The sequence below is a fragment of the Petaurus breviceps genome, unplaced genomic scaffold (assembly GCF_028583685.1).
Source record: "Petaurus breviceps papuanus isolate PSGF00001 unplaced genomic scaffold, PetGlider_PUasm1.0 90667, whole genome shotgun sequence".
Classification (NCBI taxonomy): Eukaryota; Metazoa; Chordata; class Mammalia; order Diprotodontia; family Petauridae; genus Petaurus; species Petaurus breviceps.
In genome coordinates this window covers 1,370,174-1,391,623 of record NW_027187302.1, presented here as the reverse complement: position 1 = coordinate 1,391,623, position 21,450 = coordinate 1,370,174, and the positions used below count along the sequence as shown (strand labels likewise).

At 35.9% G+C, this 21,450-nt stretch overlaps 1 protein-coding gene across 5 annotated transcripts in view; it reads left to right on the top strand.

Moving 5' to 3' along the window:
- Nucleotides 1–19,859, top strand: part of CEP162 (centrosomal protein 162) — a 144,169-nt gene extending 124,310 nt beyond the window's left edge. For all 5 annotated transcript variants that reach the window (XM_069065081.1, XM_069065082.1, XM_069065080.1 and 2 more), the window contains 6 exons: nt 7,462–7,680; nt 8,861–9,519; nt 10,387–10,528; nt 11,730–11,828; nt 15,887–16,021; nt 19,264–19,859. In XM_069065081.1, coding sequence (XP_068921182.1) covers nt 7,462–7,680; nt 8,861–9,519; nt 10,387–10,528; nt 11,730–11,828; nt 15,887–16,021; nt 19,264–19,470 — 1,461 coding nt within the window. In that variant the 3' untranslated portion in view covers nt 19,471–19,859. The remainder of the gene's footprint in view (nt 1–7,461; nt 7,681–8,860; nt 9,520–10,386; nt 10,529–11,729; nt 11,829–15,886; nt 16,022–19,263) is intronic.
- The last annotated feature ends 1,591 nt before the right edge of the window (nt 19,860–21,450 follow it).

Sequence of the window (21,450 nt, the reverse complement as noted above, 5' to 3'; positions counted from 1 at the left end):
CAGGAATGTTATAGTCCAAATTCAGAGCTTCCAGGTCAAAGAAATAATACTTCAGGCATCCAAAAAGAAAGAGTTTTAAGGACTAAGGAACCAAAGTCAGAATCCCATAAGATGGCAGCAGCTACTATAAAGGAAAAGAAAAATTTGAATAAAGTAATCAAAAAAAGCAAAAGATGAAAACTTAAAACCAAGAATAAGTTACCTTTCAAAACTAAGTATAATCTACAAGGGTCAAATGTACTTTTAATATAAAAGGACTTTCAAGATTTCCTGATGAAAAGACTGGAGCAGAGCAGAAACATTGAAATGCAAATGCATTTGAGCAACTGTAAAGGGATAAATGGTGACAAAGTACTTATATTATAATAGAAGATACAAATATCCCTTCAGAATCCTAATGTCTTCAAGAGATAAATTTAGCACCTGTGTGTAGTTTTGTTCTGTTTCCTAGATTTTAAGACTGGAAAGAGAAGCAAAAAGGAATACACTACAGAAGAAATGAAAAGAAAGGGGAGGAACTTAACTATTTTCCATAAATGGTATGCATGACAAGAACAGCATATAAATATGAAGGAAGGTATAATGAAAGCAGGTATATTGTAGCCTCACTTTTTATCTAAGCTAGATAAATGAGAGTTGATCACATATAAAAACTGAATTTGGTGTAGAAATACATTAACTTAACAGAGATACAGGTAAGATCATAGAGAAGGGGGAAAAGTGGGTAAAAGAAGGAGAGAGTAAAGAGTTGGAACAGAAGAGTAGGAACAGATTAATTCAATTATAGATTTCTAATGTTGGTCATATTCCTTCCATTTCTCCATCTACTTATTCTTTGTAAAGAAAAGAGTAGAAAGAACAAGAAAAAAAGTGTGAGATGATAATGGAGGAAAGCACAATTCATTATCATAATAAAGCACAGGAAAATAACAGAATGGATTAGAAAGTAAAATCCAACCAAAAAAACATCATTTACAAGAAATGCATTTTTAAACACCTTTTTTTTGGAGGGGGGGAAGGCAGGGCAATTGGGGATAAGTGACTTGCCCACAGTCACACAAGTGTATGAGGTCGGATTTGAACTCAGGTCCTCCTGACTTCAGGGCCAGTGCTCTGTTCACTGCGCCACCTAGGTACCCCAATTTCAAATAGTTTTACACAGACTTAAATCAGCAGAACTTATTATAAATAATTTATTTACTCCCTTTCCTGCACTCTGTGATATAGTTAAATAGACCTTTTCTCTGTTCCTCATATAGCACTCCCACCTCTCATCTCCATGCTTTTACACTGACCAGATCCCATTTCTACATTGTTCTACCTCCTCACCACCTCATATTCTCTTTTTCTTCAAGACATAGCTCAAGCATCATGAATCCTTTTCTAATTATCTGAACTACTAGTGCCTTCCCTCCCAAACTACTGTGTATTTAACTGATTTTCATTTAATCACTTTATATTTATTGCCCATCAGAATGCAAGGTCCTTATAAGCAAATTAGGGCAGCGTGGAAAAATGTACTTGTCAGATCTGTGGATAAGGGAAGAATTTATGACCAAATAAAAAACAGAGAACATTACAGGATATAAAATGGATAATTTTGATTACATTAAATGAAAAGAGCTTTGCACAAACAAAACAAATGTAGCCAAGATTAGTAGGAAACTGGGGAGGGGGGGGTTTCCAACAGTTTCTCTAATAAAGGCTTCATTTCTCAAATATATAAAGAACTGAGTCAAATTTATAAGAATGTGAGTCATTGCCAATTGGTAAATAGTCAAAGGATATAAACAGGCAGTTTTCTGAAGAAGAAATCAAAGCTATCTATAGTCATATGAAAAAATGTCCTAAAACACTATTCATTAGAGAAATGCTCATTAAAACAAGTTTGAGAAGCTACCTCATACCTATCAGATTAGATAATATGACAGAAAAGGAAAATGATAAAAGTTGGAGGTGATGTGGAAAAAATTAGGAAACTAATGCATTGTGGATGGAGTTGTGAAGTGATCCAAACATTTTGGAAAGTAATTTGAAGCTTTGACCAAAGGACTACAAGGTTGTGCATACCTTTTGATCCAGCAACGTCACTACTATCCCAAAGAGATCAGAGGAAAAGGAAAGGATCTTATATGTACAAAAATAGTTATAGTAGCTCTTTTTGTGGTGGGAAAGAATTGGAAATTGAAGGGATGCTTATCAAGTTGGGAATGGCTGAACAGGTGACATAAAATTGTGATGGAATACTATTGTGCTATAATAAATGACAAGCAGGATGATTTCAGAAAAACCTGGGAAGACTTATAAGAATAGATGCAAAGTAAGGTAAGCAGAGCCAGAAAATCTTTGTACAAAGTACTAAAAAATATTGTACAATAATCCACCTGTGAATGACTTAGCTATTCTCAATAATGCAGTGATACTGAAGGTCTTATGATGAAAAATGCTATCCACCTCCAGAGAAAGAACTGATGGAGTCTGATTGCAGATCAAGCATACTTTTTTTTACTTTATTTTTTTTTTTTAGTTTTTTCCCTTTTCTTTCATCTGTTATCTTTTGCTACATGGCTAATTTAGAAATATGTTTCACATGACTATACATATATAAGCTATATTAAAGTGGTTACCTTCTCAAAGAGGGGAGAAGAGAAAGAAAGAGGCAGTTTGGAACTCAAAAGTTATAAAAAAAAGTGAATGTTAAAATTGTTTTGCATGCAAATAAGAAAAAATAAAATTAAAATTCTAAAAAAAAAGGAAAAAGAAAAGAATGTAAGCTCCTTGCCAGTAGATATTGGCTTATTTTTTCTATGTATAGCCCTACTACCTAATACAGTGTCTGACACATAGTAGATGCTTGCAGCTAAGTGGCACAGTAGATAGAGTGCTGGGCTTGGATTCAGGAAGACTCATCTTCCTCAACTCAAGTCCAACCTCAGAGACTTACTAGCTGTGTAACCCTAGGCAAGTCACTTAACTCTTTTTGCCTCAGTTTCCTCATCTGTAAAATGAACTGCAGAAGGAAATGGCAAACCATTCCAGTATCTTTGCCAAGAAATATTGATTGACAGACCTAATAAAAAGATAAGCAAGAAAGAAGTTAAGGACCTGAGTAGGATTTTAGAAAAGTTAAAAGGGAATAGAAGAGAGTATGCATATTTCCCCACTATATACAGCACCATTACAAAAAATTAACCATGCACTAAGGCATTAAAACTCCCGAAACAAGTACAGAAAAACAGAAATATTAAATATTCCCTTACTGGCCATAAAGTAACTTGTTATAATAAATGAGTGATATATGAAGAAAGGTGAAAACTAAATAATTTTATCCTAAAAGATTGGTGGATCAAAAAACAAATAGAAACAACAGACAATTTCACAAAAGAAATTAACAACAGATAGCATGCCCAAACTTTTGGGATTCAGCCAAAATGGTTATTACAGAAAAGTTAACTCAATACTTTCATTAACAAAAAAGAGAAAGAACAATTCAACCAATTGAGAATACAGCTAAAAAATTAGAAAAGTAAAAAAATCAAAAAACCTCAACCAAACACAAAAATATAAATTCTGAAAATCAAAGAGAAAGCCATAATTTAAAACAAAAAATACATTGAATAAAAAAGTTGTTTAAAAAAAACTTATAAAAGAGATAAAGCACTAGCTAAATCACTAATATGAAAAAATGAAAAAAGTCACAACAAAGGTAGAGGAACTAGAAACTGTTTTGCCCAATTTTACGCCCCAGAAGTAATAAGTGAAACGAATGTTTGCAAAAATATAAAACACTTAGATTAACAGAACAAGAAGTAAAGAATTCAAGTACCCAATACCAAAAAAAAAAAATTGAACAAAAGGAACTCCCAAAGAAAAAACCCAGGACCAGATAGATTTACAACTGAATTCTAACAAACATTCAAAAAAATAATTTTTCTTTGTAACAAATATAAATAGTTAAGCTAAAGAAATCTCTATCCAAAAATATCTGTCTCATTCTATAATTTAATTTTTATCACTTCTCTGTCAAGAGATGGGGTAATGTGCTTCATCATCTGTCTTCTGGATTCACTGTAGCTCATTGCATTAATCAGCATTCTTAAGTTTTTCAAAGCCATTTGCCTTTCAGGTGGTGGTGTTAAATAAATTGTTCTCCTAGTTCTGCCAACTTCACTCTGCATCAGGTCATATAAGTCTTCCCAGGTGTATTTGAAACCATCCTTTTTGTCATTTCTTAGGACATAATAATATTCTATTACATCAGTATACCATTTGTTGAAGGATAAGAACAGCTCTCAAAGAAGAAAGGCAGGCTATCCACAGCCATAGTAAAAAAATCACAATTCCAAATCACTAAAAATAAGAAAAATGTTAATTAAAATAGCTCTGTGGTTCTACCTTCTACCTATTAGAGTTCTAGGAATTAATGTTTATAGATGTGTTAAAACTATGTAATTCTTAGCACTCTCTAACTCTTTTTCCACCACTCTATCACTACCGAAGTACAAGAGGGCTCCATAGAATTGAGAGATATCTTATATTTTTCTTTGTGTCATGGATTCCTCTGGCCAAAGAATTCATCACTTAGGTGTTCAATCTTACTGTTGATAAGGTTTCCTCTGCCTAGCTTAGCTGGCCCTCAGAAAGAACATATAATCATCTATTATTAGAATTGTGCTTGAAGTTTTTCCAGCATCATAGTACTTTTCAGAATTTATATTCCACTGGTCTAGCCTTTGCAAACCTATGTTCTCCACCAGGCCATGATAAGGTATCAAAGGTACATGGAGGGTTTCAGTTCTCTGAGTTTGTTTTACTTGAGCTATATCAAGTCAAACCAGAATGTTAAGCAAAATACAAATTGAAGAACATTATATTCAGTTATAATTATTATATGAGATTATCTTCAAGTAGGAAAAAATTAATAACTATAGTTGTGTTTAAAATTTATCTCTAATAACAAAATGAAGGTTGAAAATAGCAAACTATAGCTAGTAATACAAAATATACAACTCTGAATTTCTCATTTTTCACAAAATTTTGTTTTGTCTTTCATCATTCCTTTCAAAAATTACACTCATCATTTTCTTACTTTTTTATACTTTATATATTTGTATATTTCTAATCTTGTTGATTTTTTCTATAGAGATGCATTGTAAATTAATCTAAAATTGACATGTATTTTACAGTTAGTAAGTTATATCATAATATAGTCATTATTACACACTTTTACTGGAGTGAAGGTCACAACAAATTTAAATTATTTATGGGGGAAAATACTTTTTTTTACTTAGCCAGAAGTTCAAGTGGTGCTATTTTGATGCACATGGAAATGAAATCAGGGGAATTTTCTCCATCTTTTCAATGAAAAAGAAACTAGTTAGATGCAAATAGCACCATGCATGTCATTTTAGACATTTAAGAAAAAACTGTCCATTTTAAAATAAATTCTTACCCTGGGCAAGTACTATTACCTTTCTGGGTCTTGCTTTCTCATCTTAAATGTCAAGATGTCATTGAGTAAAAAGCAAAACATAAAAATGGTATAAAGTTGAAGAATATACTATAAAAACAGATTTTTCAAATAATTATAGGACTTGTTCTAAAATTAAGAATATAGAATTGTTTCTTGAAACTTTAATTTAACATAGAATATAAAAACATGCCATTTATGCTGTTCCTTTAATCCATTGTTTTCATACATGTGTATGCATTTTTAATTTAAATTAGCTCCTTTCTTAATGTGACTTTTGTTTTCAGTTCTCTTTTCCACAGAATTAATTGAAAATAGAGTATGATCTTTGCATAAACCCTATAAATTAATTGAAAATAGCTTTTTATGAAGATGACTTAAGTGTCATTCATTCCCTTCCTCTACCTAAATGAAAGACATTTTGAATTGTCACAGTTTCAGTAGAAGTTAGTGAATTTTCAAAGGCAGTGCAGAGAATAATAGATATGAAACTGCCTTATAAACTATTTAGCTTGAGGTAAATGTAAAGTATTTTTACTGCTGCTACCATAATGAATTTGAGAAAATGTTAGACATGGTTTCTATTCATGCAGTAGGATTACAGATAGAGATTTGAAAGAGCCTTTGGAGATCATCCATGTAGTCCAGTTTCCTCATTTTACAGATTAGCAAACCAAGGCCCATGAAATTGAAATTACTTGACCAAAGTCACACAAGAAGTAAATGGTAAAGCCAGGATTTGAACTCATCTTCTAGTTTCAAATTCCAAACGTTTCTCACTACCACACTTGCTCTCTCTTTGGTATTTGAATAATTTAGGGTCTGAATTGCTAGAGTTCTTAAATCATCATCTCTGAGGGGAACAAGGTCAGTGTAATCTCTAATATACTACAGACAGTTCTCATTTTACATAAATTCACATTATGCATATTTAACTTTATGTAAAGAATTTTGAAAGAAATCCACATTCCAAAAAAAAAAACACCCATGTTAACTTTACTGTAAAGTACTGTGTTCTCTCTGTCTCTCTCTCTTTCTCTCTCTTTCTCTGTCTCTGTCTCTCTCTGTCTCTGTCTCTCTCTCTGTCTCTCTCTGTCTCTCTCTCTCTGTCTCTGTCTCTGTCTCTCTCTCTGTCTCTCTGTCTCTCTCTCTCTCTCTCTCTCTCTCTCTCTCTCTCTCTCTCTGTCTCTCTCTCTCTGTCTCTCTCTCTGTCTCTGTCTCTGTCTCTCTCTGTCTCTCTCTGTCTCTCTCTGTCTCTCTCTCTCTCTGTCTCTCTCTCTCTCTCTCTGTCTCTCTCTCTCTGTCTCTCTCTCTCCCTCTCTATACCTGCCCCTTGGCTTGGTGTTCCATGGCCTCCCCTACTCCCCAACCTCCCCCAACAAAAACCTCCAAGTGAAAGCCAGAGAAGGGATGGGGGAGAGGCAGCCCCCACAGCCAGATTCAGGGCTTGACTTGAGACTGCCAGTGTTATAAGAGGACACCTTTGCCTGCTCCAGCACCTTTCCTTACATCTGCCATCTGTATGTCTGCCTTGGGCACCACATCTGCCCCCAGCCCCCCGTGTCCCTTGTCCTCTCCTCTCGGTCTCTGTGTCTGTGTCTGGCTCCCTCATGTCCGCCCCTCTGTCACCCCTCCCCGCTGCTCCACGTCTTCTTCCTCTTGGTTCCAGCCGCCTGTCCCCCATCCCATATTTGTCCTTGAGTCATGTACCAGCACCCTTCCCAACTCCCTCCCTCCCTTCCCCAAGTTCACAACAAACTCTTATTACATAAAAATTGATATATGTAGAGGCCTGCAGAACAGTACACATATGTAAAGCAAGAACTGTCTGTACTTTCTGTTTGATACAGTTTAGGAGTGTGATGCAAGCATTAACCGTGGCAGTTTTGTAAAAACAGATTTGATGGCTTATAGTCCAAGCTGTATAAGGTTATATGTTAAGTAATTCACTATACTTGTTAATTTCCATGTTCCCAATTATATTTCAATAGGTTAAAGAAATGGAAGGAATTATAAAAAGAAGGTATCCTAATTCTATACCTGCTTTAATATTGGCTGCCTCAGCAGCAGGTGATACAGATGTTTCACCTAAAAATACAGTTGAATTTATGGAAAAACGCATGAAGAAATTAGAAGCTGAGCTTGAGGGTAAAGATGAAGAAGCAAAAAAAAGTCTTCGTACTATGGAACAGCAGTTTCAAAAAATAAAGGTAAGAAGATGTTATTTCTGATAAAAGGACAGTAGGATGGTACAGATAATGAAGATGAAGAGAGACTCCTAACATTTATTTTGGCTAGTATTTCCTCTCATTACCTAAACATCTTGCCTAACTCTTGTCGCAGTTGTCAGCATTGTCTTTAGATCTTTTCTTAGAGCTGTTCCTCCTGGCCTCACATCCAGGCAGGGCCAAGGCTAGCCAGGGGCTGTGCCCAAGAGTCCCTCATGGCAGGCCGGCCTGCTCTGGATGGAATGATATGAAGCAGTAATGTCACAGGTAGTGAGGAGGTTGAGTTAACCAGTAAGTCAGACCACAGTCAGAAGGCATAACCAAGGTTCAGAAGTGCAGGTGAGCGTTGTCCATTTAATGTGGAAATGCAAGAGTATAAACAGTAAAACTTGGCCTATTGGTACAGGCAAGAATTCAAGAAAGTAGGTGTCCAAACAAGTTTGAGTTTATACAGAGGGGTTCATTTCAAAATTGACATGTTTATGCCAGACAGCTGACCTCTCTCCCTCCTATGAGATATCCTAATTTCTTTTTTTTTTTTTGGCGGGGGGAGGGCAGGGCAATTGGGGTTAAGTGACTTGCCCAAGGTCACAAGGCTAGTAAGTGTTAAGTCACTGAGGCTGGATTTGAACTCAGGTCCTCCTGACTCCAGGGCCAGTGCTCTATTCACTGTGCCACCTAGCCGCCCCAAGATAGCCTAATTTCTATAACAGAATTAGTGGCCAGATTCCCTCAGAGAGTACTTACTAATGGGATAGTTATTTATTCAACCAATATTGTACACAAAGGCCTTTACTATGCATGATGATCTATTAATCACTCCCTTTAAGGAATTTGTAATCTGCTTTGAGGAGACTTGAAAGAACAATTTAGGAAGCAGCATGTCAGCAATTATGAAACAAGTATTCAGAGTACAATATACTGTTAAATATTTATTTATTTAACTGTTTCCTGCCTCCTGGGGTCCTAAGCAAGACTTATTTGATCTGGGTGTTATGTGCCTATCAGATAATAGGTAGAGGAATGAGTAGATGAGTTCACAGTGCTTTTTTTCATAAGGGGAATTTTCTTGTTTTTATCTTGAATGAACAGGCTATAGCATTGTATTAAGTGCTTTCATGAACTTAGAGGAGCTCTTGGACATTATGTTAATTTTTTCCAGATTCAATATGAACAGCAAGTGATGGAGCTTGAACAGCGTCTTGCCAGTAAATTAACAGATGAGCAAAAGAAACACGAAAACTCGGCCAGTATGAAGGCCCTGGAGCAAGAACTTTGTGACATGAAAGAGGCCCATCGGGTCACTATAAAAACCCTGGAAGCTGAAATAGAAATTCTTAAAAATCAAAATGCCCAGTTAGAACTCAAGAAGAATGAAATAAATGATAAAGATTTCCAGTCTTTAGAATTCCAAGTGGAACAGGCTCACACAAAAGCCAGATTAGTAAGACTTAATCAGGAACTGGCTGCAAAAGGAAGAGAAATACAAGATCTTACAAAAACTATAGAGAAACTTCAAAAAGAGAGACGATTAATGTTGTCCAATCAGAACTCAGCTGACAAACCTGGAAGTGAGGAAAGATCTGACAAAAAGGTGAAGAAGGATCTTTTGATCTCCAGTAAAAGGAATGCTGAATCCTTCCCAGAAACCTTGGATAGCAAACTGTATGAACCACATGCCTTTGCAGATTCCCACATATCAGAAGTTTTACAAGAAAACTCCAGATTAAAAAATGAGCTGGAACGACTGACTTCTGAAATGAGTGAGCAGAGGGTCAAGTCTGAAGCAGCACTAGCCCATTCTGAAAGTACTGTGAAAAGGTAAACAAGTGAACTTTGTAAAACACTAAATTAGAATGCTATCAGAAGACTAGAAATAAGTTAGAGAATCTGAGACCTTTTAGTGAACTTTTCACTTACATTAGCCTTCTTTATGCTTACTTTTTAATAATATAGTAAACCATTAACTTGTTTATGATAAGGGCATCATCAGTTCTTTGACAATAATGTCATTTAGTAAACTACCTCTGACATTGCCCTCATAGTCAGAAAAAGTAAAAGTCCAATAGTAGCTTCCATGATTAGTGTAAAAATCAATCTACCTCCACAAACATGAATCTATTTCTAGTGTAGCACAGGTAGAAATTATGGAACAAAAAGTGATGAGTACTGCCTCTATTAAAAACTGTAATAAAGACTGTTGAGGCAAGTAGGTAGAACGGTGGATAAAGGATGGGACTTGAAGTCAGGAAGACTTGAGTTTGAATCCTGTCTCAGATGTTTACTAGTTGTATGGTCCTGGGTAAGTCACAACCTCTGTCTGCCTCTGTTTCCTTGTCTGTAAGATGGAGATAATGCCTCCTACTTCTCAAGCTTGTTGTGAAAATCAAATGAGATAGCATATGTATAGCTCTTAGCAAACTTTAAAGCGATATATAGAAATACATACAGACTAGCCACTATTATTGAGAACTTCAAGCAGATAAAAACTTTAATTTTTCTCAGAATCCATTCAAGAGATTTAAGTACATTTTAAATGACTAGAGGTTAGGAATTTTGCTTCATATTGAGACAGAAAGATAATCCCTTTGATAATATGAAGTTCCTTGAAATAATTCTTTGTTAATTCAGGGTTGGTAGAATCTAAAGAAGTAGTTATACCCAAGCTTCCTTTTTTCATCTTTCTAGAACCCAAGAAGATGCAGCAGAGCGCATTGCTGCCCTCAAAGCCTCTCACCAACGGGAAGTAGAAAAACTTCTTTGCCAACATGCTATAGAAAATTCTTCTTCCAAAGTAGCTGAGCTAAATCGCAAAATCTCAACACAAGAGGTACATGAAAATAATTCTGTTTTTACTTTACCAACTCTGACTTTTTTAGTGGCTACTTACAAAGCACTATTTAATTTTTGAAGTATTGAAAAATAACTTTGGCCTGTGGAATAGTAATGGAAAATTATTGGTTTTTTTGTGGAAGGCAATACTCCAATTTTAACTTTCCTATTTTTTTAAAACCCTGTAAAAATTGCATTGGTCTCAATATAGTCTGTACTTTTCCCCCAAAAAAAATCAGGCTTAAGTGATTGTTATTTTTCATTTTTTCATTTCATTTTTCATTTCATTCATTTTAATAACAAATTGTCATTTTTATTACAGCTGTCATTTTTTCTTTTCAAAGACATGTTATATTTATGGCATAATCTAAATATGGGCCAATACCATAGTTTTGTGCAGATTTATCCCCAAGTTTCCCAAATAAACTTTTCCTTAAGTGGTTTTTGCTATACATTTATAGTGAATTCATGGCAGATACAATTTTGACTAGTGGGCTTAGGATATTAGTTAAACTCTTAGATGTGAGGTCATCTTTTCTTTTGGAAGAAAAATCATTTATTCGTTAGTCTGACCCCATTACCTTTTTTTCTAGTAATCATGATTTAACATGCTGACAACTTATAAGCCTATGACAATATGGCTCTATATTACTGTCTCTTATTTCAGTTGAAATATGCTTTACTAAATATCCAGTATGCCCCACTCTATGGCTTATGTGTATTAGCAAGTTTTAAAAGTAGAATCTGAGTAAAACTAACTCTAACTGTGTTTTAACTTTCAGAAGAATCAAAGCAAGAAGAATGACATTGCTTTGTAACTAACAATAATAAACAATTCAGCTTATAATGCTTAGATTTAGACATATGCCATTTCAAAATGCCTAGCATCAATCCATTAGAGTAATAAGAGTTTGAGACCTTCAAAACACTGGTAGAAACCAAATGTTCTCAGAGGCTCCAAATTGTATTTAAAGTATATTTTATTTTAAAGTACTAGATGTAAGGAAAAGAATATCCCTTTTCAGTCAGTTTATTCACCTTCCTTCACAAGAAAATTGTATATTTTAATTTTGACCCCTCAAATTAGCAGTAATGTAAGTAGTAATCAGAATTCTCATGAAATAATATTTCGTATTTTTTCAAATAACTGTTCAAAAGTGAGGTTTTTTAAATGTAACATATTTGGTACATTTCCCTAGGTCCTTATAAAACATCTTCAAACACAAGTTAGTGAGCTACAAGGAAATAAAGAATCCTTAGCAATTTCTCAAGTTCGAGAGGAAATCCTTCAAAAAGAGGTAAGAGATGGAAAAGATTTATAATGATTTTCAGTTATTTTTGCAATATCTGTCAAATTCTTGTTTTCATGTGTTGTTTTTTTTAAACAAAGAGCTAAATAGAAGTAGCCAGAATCATCCAGGCACATGTCAGAGTCTCGGCAAATTATTCATGTGTGAACTGAAGTCTAATATTCTTTTCCCAATCTACACACAAAACGTTAATGATTGGATGAACAAGAGTATTCCCATATAAAATAGATATTAAACTTAATTGTTTCCCCAATTGCAAATGCTTAACAGTAGCAGAAAGTATGCCATAGTTCATTAAAATATGAGATTTTTAAGAACTAAAAGAATTATTTTTATGGCTTAAGATTTATTTTTCTCATTACTAAGTAAGAAGTCAAAATACTTAGGGAATTTCAAAACACAGTTTAGAAGGTACATGTATCATCTTCCTTACTGACTCATTATGTATATCTTTGTAAATTGCCATTGGTAGGCAGACTCCAGTATATGAATGACAGTTGGCTCATTTAGGAATGGGTATAGGTATTATGAAATCATAAAGCACATGGATTTAAATCATAAAATGCCAGAATCTCAGGACTGGAAGGAAGGATGAACTAGAAGAGCCCATCCATACCTACCAATATACTAGTTCCTTTTACATATCCTCGCTTTCATTTAGTTATCTCCAATGGGAGGCAAGACACATTTCGCTTTTTCAGTAGCTATGATTATTAGAAAGTTTTTCATGTTTTAAGCTAAAAATCTGCCTCTCTGGAACTTCTACCAGTTTTTCCCAGTTTGGTCCTGTACCTAAAATCTGAACTTCACTGAATTTAAGAATCAAGAGAATGGATATTAAAAGTGTTCTGCTAGTGAAGAAACTAAGAGAAACCACCAGCTATAGACCTTAAATCCCAGTCCTCTTTGCAATTTGTATTTTAATTAAATTTTTAGGAAGAGATTATGGTTTACGTAATTTAAGTGATCAATCAGGATGACATAGTAAATTTTCCTGAAAAAAGTGAATTATTTTTATGTATACAACTTCAATTTGTACTCTGCACAATTCATTTCTTTAAAAGGTACACATTTTGCATTTAAGGCATTTTCTGTTGCTGCCGGTGAATCTAGCAGTACATAAGAAACTAAAAAGTGACTTAATTATTCAGTGCTAATTGGAACAATAAAATAGATGTGCCCCCTTTAAAAAATTGAAACAAATGCCAATGAAGATAAACAAGGTTATCATCTTTACCATACTGTTTGTACAAACATGTGTACCTTGCATGCAAATAGAAGTATTACAGAATTTGAGAGATAGAAGAAACCTAAGCTCAAACCCATACCTGAAAAGAATCTGTTATATGATACCTAACCAGCAGGCATCCAGGCTGTGGAAGACTTCCAATGAGGGAGGACCAACCAACTGCCTCTGCAGATAACTTCTCATTTTCAGGAAGGTTTCTATTTTTTCTCCATCTGCATACTTTCAGATACACTCTGAATCCTCAGCTGCTGAAGTAAAAAAATTCCTTTGTTTCCTTCCTCAACTACCTATCCCTTCACTCCCATCCCCCTTAGTTTTACCCTCCCACGTGTCCCACTCCAGATCTACCCATCCTTTTCCTCTGTGCTTTCTGAAATACTGATGAATAATAGCAAACTTAATTTCATCTTAAAACTTTGCCTTTCTCACTTCTCCTGTCTTCTAATACTTCATGAGAACTAGCTCCCTCCTGATGACACTGCAGTCTTTTCCAGTACTGTGTTTGCACCTTCACTTAAACCCCCTGACTCCCTGGTCACGGTCAAGGAATCAGAATACACCCTCTTTTCCCATTGCCACTTCCAGACCCTCTTCTCCCAACTTAGCAACATCTCCTCTTTTGAGGTTCACACTATTTAGATTTGTCACCAAAATGTTCTCCTTCATTGAGTTCAATACATAACTCACAGTTTTTATGTGCCCCCCCAACTCCTGCCCTCATATCAGAAGACTTGAATATGTGTATTGATATTCCCTCAAATACCCTAACTTCCCAGTTCTCAACCTGCTCATTTCCCATGAACTATTCCTTCACTTCACATCAGCCACACACAGATCTCTCTGTGTGGGTTATACCTTTGATCTTGTTTTCATTCACAAATGATCCACTTCCATGGTCACAAAAACAAATCTGCTTTATCTGGTCATAATCTTCTGTCATTTCATTTTTTTCTTCTCCTTATGACCATTAAACATGGTTCTTAAGTCCCTCCAGCCCTCCATTCTTTTTCAGGCCATCATCCCTGCATTGACCATACTCCTCTCTTCCTTATCCCAGTACTTTGGTGAATCAGTTAGAAGCTACATTATCCTTTATGCTCAAATTCCTTACCCTCTTGTCCAGTCACTGGTCATGCCTTGCCAGACCCCAACCTTGGATGGCTCCCATCCATCACCTTCGCTCCTATTCACATATTGCTGAATAAAACAGGGGGTCACGAGGCCATGCTTAGTTGGCCCACTACATAGCTCAACTGGGCCCTCACTTCAGCAAGGCAAACCTATCACAGATCCCTAAATGTTTCCCTTTCCCTTTCACCACAACAGCTATTCTCAACATTTCAATCCCTCCTCAAGCCTCCAGCACCCACTTTCATCCTCTGAGCTAAGGACCTTGCCACATTTCATGAAAAAATTGAAGGTAATCCCTGAGAACTCCCTCTTCTTCCTTCCATCTCATCTCAAATCACTCAGATATATTCCCCACTATCTCTTCCTTTATCTCAGTCTGTCATAGAGAGGTAGCCTTTCTTGCCAAAGTAAGGCCCACTCTGTGCATCCTAGATTCCATCCCAACTTCTCCAACGGGTTGTCCCCTACTCTCTTTCTAATCTTTAATTACTTCCTATGTATTGGCTCCTTCCGGGCTGGATACAATCATGCTCATGTCCTCCCTATCCTTTAGAAAAGGATGTCCTCTAAGGGAAAAACAAAAATCCTCACCCACTCCCACCATCTCTGCTAGTGGTATCCTCTTATTATCTCCTCCTCAGCTAAACATGAGAAAGGCATATATAGCTGGTCCCCTCCACTTCCTTTCCTTAATCATTTCTAACTCTCTGAAATCTGGCTTCTGACCTCATCGTTTTATTGTAACATCTCTCTAAAGTCACCACTGATCTCTTAATTGCCAAAGCCAGTGACCTCAGTCCTCATTGTCTCATCATGTGAATCTGGTATGTGCCTATATATGAACATGATGTCTCTCCATCTAGAATGTAAGCTATTTAAGGACATGCATACTCCCCCCCATCTCACCTGCAATGCTTAGTTGATAGTAAATACTGAAAAAATATTTTTAATTGATTGTACTCAATTCAATTTATACTTCTATTAAATACTTAATTTTTAAAGAGCAAAAGAAGCATTAATTATTAAGTACCTACTATGTACAAGGCATCTTTTAATGATGTTCTTCATGCCCGTGATCCTTAAACTTCTCACTATTAAAATAACAGAACTGGGAGGTATGTCCTGAGGAATACATCATTTTCACACTTGTGTATTTTTTGTTTTAACTTTATTCAACATTTATCCTCTCAACTTTCTAATTACTCTGGAGCATAAGTTTTTAAGTAGATATAAATAAAGGACAGTATCTCTAAGCCTCCTGATGTAGAAAACCTCAGTCTAAGTCATAATTTATGTATAGCCTTCCCACTACTTTTATCGAAAAAGGGGAAATCTTGTGGTCAAGCAAACTCCACCAAAGCAAGCATCAGAACCGGCATGGTTCCATATACTGACTGTACTGCCAACTCTCAAGGCCGAAGGCATGGCTGGGCACCCCAAGACAAGGGTCTGCGAGTGGATGGAGAAAGAGGAAAGTATCAGTTACCTCAGTAAATCCACACTTACCCTGTTAAAAAGAAGGCACTTTTTGACCTTAAATATTTTAAAAAGAAACAAGATCAAAGGGACTTCTTCATTCTTTCGGAGCATGCGCTATTAAAACAACTTTTAGATATAACGTGAGAAAGTAATATTTCACTTATTTGGTCTGCACTTCTGATTGTAGATTTCAAAACTCTTGGAAGAATTGCGAGAGGCCAAAGAAAGCCATACCCCAGAGATGAAACATTTCATGGGTCTAGAAAGGAAAATCAAACATATGGAAATGAGGCATGTGCAAAGAGAGCAAGAGCTTCAACAGGTAAAATTAGAGGTCTCTCTAATTGTATAAAAGCAGTCCTAATTGGCCTGCCTGGCCAGAGGGGAATTTCTCTTGTTGATGTGATTGTTTTGTTTTGTTTTGCTTTTTTATTTTTGGAGGGGGGAGGGCAGGGCAATTGGGATTAAGTGACTTGCCTAAAGTCACAGGGCTAGTCAGTGTTAAGTGTCTGAGGCTGGATTTGAACTCAGGTCCTCCTGACTCCAGAGCTGTACTCTATTCACTGTGTCACCTAGCAGCCCCAAATTGATGTGATTGTTATTAAATAATTTCATTTTACAGTGTATCACTAGATAAAGTGCAGAAGTGTGCAAGTCCAGTTGTTCTTTGGAGGAGTCAAGGAACAATTTGCATCATTTTGCCCATTCTTAACAACCAGCCATTTTTATTCATGTCCTCCTTCAGTACAAATCAGTCATATGGGCACAGCCATTGTTACAGTTCACATACACGTTGCTTCAGTAAAATGTATGCACAGTCTGAATGTAGATTGGACACACACAGATTTAGGAGCAGTTAGGTGGTACAGTAGTTAGAACACTGGACCTGGGGTCAGAAAGGCCTTAGTTCAAATTCTACTCCAGATACTTAACTTGCTTCCTGACCCTGAGCAAGCCACTTAACTCTTTTTTTTATTTAAATTTCCTTATCTGTGAAATGGGGATAATAATATCACCTGCCATTTTGTGAGAATCATACTGATGATGATAACATTGTAAAGCATTTAAAAACTAGATTGAAATATTACATTTCCACATGACAACTACTAGTTTACCACCATCATGAGTAGCAGTGTCATATGATTATAGTAACTATAAGTGGATTAAAATAGAATTTCATCTGATATTCACATAGATTTTTAATGTGCTAATGGATAATAAAAATGTTACTTAGATACAAAACCATTGAACACATGGCTGTAATTTGGCAGAATCATACATGTATGACTAGTTGAAGTTTACATGGTAAGATTGAGGCAAATGGTACTACAAAATCAAACATTTGGGCATTTCAGTGATCTAAGAACTAAGAAAAAATTCAGGAATATGGATAAGAAAAAGAAAAAATACAGAATCACTGCCCTGTTCTCCTCATACTGTTAGACTTCCTTCTCAGGTACACAGAAATCACCTTATGACTGAAGACCCATCAGCACTGTGTCATTAGAGTATCCCATTGAATTAGTTGCACTGATATGTCACCAGAAAGCTCCAGCATGCCATGCTATGATGTAGTGTTGTCAATCATATATCCAAGTGGATGGTGAACATTAGAAACATTTGCTTCCTTAGCCTACATTCTGACATCACAGTTTTCATTACAAGTAAACATGTTGATTGCTAAAGAATCTATGCTCTAAATGTGGTACTTGTAGCCAAAAAACAGGACTTTTGGACTCTTGGTTAAAACAAGAGGCAAGAAGTAATAGGCTCAAAATATTTCATATAGTTGTAGAATTTAAGGACCAGAAGAGACTTTTAGAAATCCTCTACACGATGAAGATGCCAAATTAATTCTGGACCTAGATTTAAATAAAATCAAAGCAAGGATTCTTAGTCTTTCTTGTGTCATGGAATTCTTTTACAGTCTGGCAAAACTTATGGATCTCTTCTCAGAATAATTTTTTTAATGTACAAAATACATAGGAAAATTCTCAAGGAAGCCAATTATATTGAAATGATTATCATTAAAAAAAAAAACAAGTTTACAGTCACCAGCCAAGAACTCCTGAATTAGGACTTAAATGAATCTAAATAGAGATTTGTATTTCATTGGCTTCCTCTGCCTCATATTACAGCTCTTTCAGGACTGCACCCAACCACATAGAAACGTTGCCCTGTGTTTTTACCAAGCCTGAGAATCCAGAGGAGTACCCTGTACCTGTTTATATTAAATATTTAAAGCTTTTAAATCTGATTAACGAAAATACCGAATCTTGGATGAGTCATTTAAATATCATATTAAAATACATTTGCTATAAATAAAAACATTACAGTTCCATCTTGCCCTGTTTTATGTTTCTCTGTGTCTACCACAGCACCTAACATGGTGCCTTTGCAAACAGCAATTGGAAAAATAAACTTTGATTTGACTTAATTGCATTGAAAGAATTGTAATGGAATTATCCAGTCCAGCTATCAGAATCCAGGGAAACATACATAAACTATCCCTGGCAGGTCTAGAGTATGTCATGTTTAGGAATATCTGTTATTTTATCTGGGGAAGATTTCCTCTGCCAAGCTTCTTACGTAGGTAATATGTGTGTTGTTTAGTTTTTGATTATCATAAAGCATTTTGCAGCTGCTAAGTAGTAATACTGTGCCCCCTTGTCACTAGGTAACATATCACAACTATAAAGGGACCTTAAAAATAATCTAATCTAGTATCGATGTTTTGCAGAGGAGAAAACAGAGATCCATCTTATCCTTAGAAAATGCCTAGTGTAGTCATTCTACTAAACATTTGTTAATTACATTTCAGTATATTCACAGAAAGCAGTAGCTACCATTTTCTGAGTCCAGAGACTGATAAACTACATCCTAAAGGCTAAATCTGCCCCCCACTTTTTTGTGTGTGCCTGAAGAGGGCTTTTTTTTTTCATTTTTAAATAGAGTAAAATGTTATTTACACATGTGTGTGACATTTTATTTACAATTACTGTGTGACACCCTGGGCAAGTCACTTAAACTTTGTTTGACTCAGTTTCCTCGACTGTAAAATGGATACTTATCTCCCAGGATTGTTGTGAACATCAAATGAGATATTTGTAAAGCACTTAGCCCAGTGCCTGGCACATAGTAGGCACTGAATATATGTTTATTCTTTTTTCTTTCCTTCCCTAGCTTGCTGACCCTATCAAGTTATTCAGGTTCTTGAAAAGCAGAGAATTTTGCCCTAACACATGAGCAATTCGTGACTTCTTAAATTGTATCAGGAAGCTGGATAATTTTCCATGCAAGTTAGTGTTTAAGTCCCCACAAGTCTGTGACATAAGAGTAAATATCACAGCCTGAAGGCTTTGATAGGGTTGATAGGATTTGCTAAGGAAAGCTGAAATTCATTTATCAGTTTTGAACTGCTGCAGGTTCCCCATCTGCCTACTGCCAGGAGGATGGCAGATTCTGTGTATCATGTGCTGCTTGCTTTTGTGATCCAGAAGCCTGAAAGATTTGTTTGTCACCCTCTGGAACAATGGATATAACTTGGAAATGCTTCCTTTGTAGATAATACAACAGACACGCCAGGTGGTTGAAACTGAGCAAGAAAAGGAAGTGGAGAAATGGAAAAGGCTGGCACAGCTGAAGAATCAGGAGCTAGAAAGATTCCGTGTGGAATTAGACTCCATGTTAGACGTCCTCCGAGAGCTTCACCAACAGGGAGTTGTTGTTTCCGTTCCTTTCTCAGATGGACTGAACGTCCCTGAATATTAGGGCTCCAGAGGAAGGGAGTGGGGATGCCTGGGAGGAGGAGGAGAAAAAGCAGATTTGCCGAAGAAAGACAGGGAGCCTACAGCCAAAAGATTTGCACAAATTATTCAAAAGAAGCAAGGACTATAGAAGATAAACTATCTCTGATGGAAAAGAGGAAAAAATGAGATGGTGCCACATTGTGTTTGTAGAGAAAATGTCAACTAATACAAAAGTATCTAGAGGAATGAATTGAATGATTATAAGTAACAATTTATTATGTAACAGAAATGGAAAGACTGTAGAAAAATGCTTGTATGATTACATTGTTATTTAACATAGACTCACTTTCTTTGTGCCAAGAAAGCAATTTCTGTTTTTCTTATAATAAAACTCTCTAGGGAGTAACCTGAGTGTCGTGTCAGAGGGCATTGTTCAGGTCAGGTAGTGCAGCTCCCCCTGCAATTTGAAAGAGAACAGTTGTTTCACGGTGTTCAGAATTATTTTTCTTCTTTTCCCAGTTTCACCTTCATCCTTCCTTGAGGTGGCTCTTCCCACCACACCTGGTATCCTTCCAGAATAAAGAGAAGTTAAATCTATCAGTTGTTTAAAACTGTGACTTTGCAACATGGGATTGTGTTTAAGCAAACAAATCCCAAATACTAGTTCCATTTATATCATTTCTAGCAGTTCCTTTTTTGAGGTCAGGAGATAGATGAATGAAGGGAGTAAGCTTCATAAATAAATTAAAGCCGTCGCAGTTGAACTTAATAACTTTTCTAGAACAAGCATTACAAAATAGCACTTTTCTGTGGTCCATAAGGGCAGATCTTGGTTTAAATTATGTAAAAGATGTATGTGAAAATTTTTTCAATATCCATTTTCATGGTTATTTTTAATATTCAAGCTCAAATTTAGCTGTGCGTATTCAAATGGAACATGATGTTGGGCATTTCATAAAGCTAAGATTGATTCTGGAAGCCTCAAATTCAAGTAATTTGTGTCTTTATATTAAACTTTCTTTTCATTTGCAAGAAGAGATTTTTAATTTTAAACTGAATTTTTGGTAACACTGTGTGTATTGAAAACTAGATAAAATGTGCACATTTGGAAGCAGAGAAAAAATGAGAAGTATGTATATATTAGTCTCATTGTTTTCCAAAAGAAGAGGTTGTGAGCCTTATAATTTATCATTTTATTTATGTTTGTATGAAAGAATTATACCATGAAGTAATAAAATTTTCTACTTTTGTTATTGTTTGGTATGAGCTCTGAGGCATGTTTTTGTCTACAAAGTCATCTATCAACATAGCTATATGTTTGTGCCTTTCTGCCTATTGGCCTACCAATCCACACTTAGCACGGTCATCCAAAAGAACAAACGTGGCTGCTTCAGTGCCGCAAAGACACTATGTCTGGAGTTCATGCAACTAGAGAGCTACTGGACCAATCTCAGCCTAGGCTTCTTTAACAAATACCTTTGGCATTTGATCCCTGTGGGGACTGAACTTACCTTTGGCTTCATGAATAATGCAAAATGGGGTGGGAGGTTCTAGAAAGACTGTGAGTAGGAGGTATATCTGAAATACCTCATCTTTGGGTTCACCAAGAGACCTCTTTCCTCTTCATCATAGTGACTGTTCTGATTTTCATCTTATACCAAAAGAGAGTCTTCCCAGCTAGTACTCCACTTGAACCTAGAGTTTGAGCCAGCCACAAAAACCCTGGTGGTGGGGGTCCTGTTTTGCAAGACCCTCTGAATCAGAAGCAGTAACCCTGCCACCACTGCCTGTTTCCTTTCTACCTGGAAACATTAAGGATTTCTAATCTGGTCTTATTTTTCACAACAACAGGTCTTTTTGCATGAGGTCTACAGTCAGATACTTGGAGTATCTATCCTTTTTCCTTTCTTTTTGTCTATAAAATTATAGGGACTGAACTAAAGGCCCTTCCAGCTCTAAATCTATTAGAGTTGGGTTCCACCTTCTTTTAAAGCTTCATTCT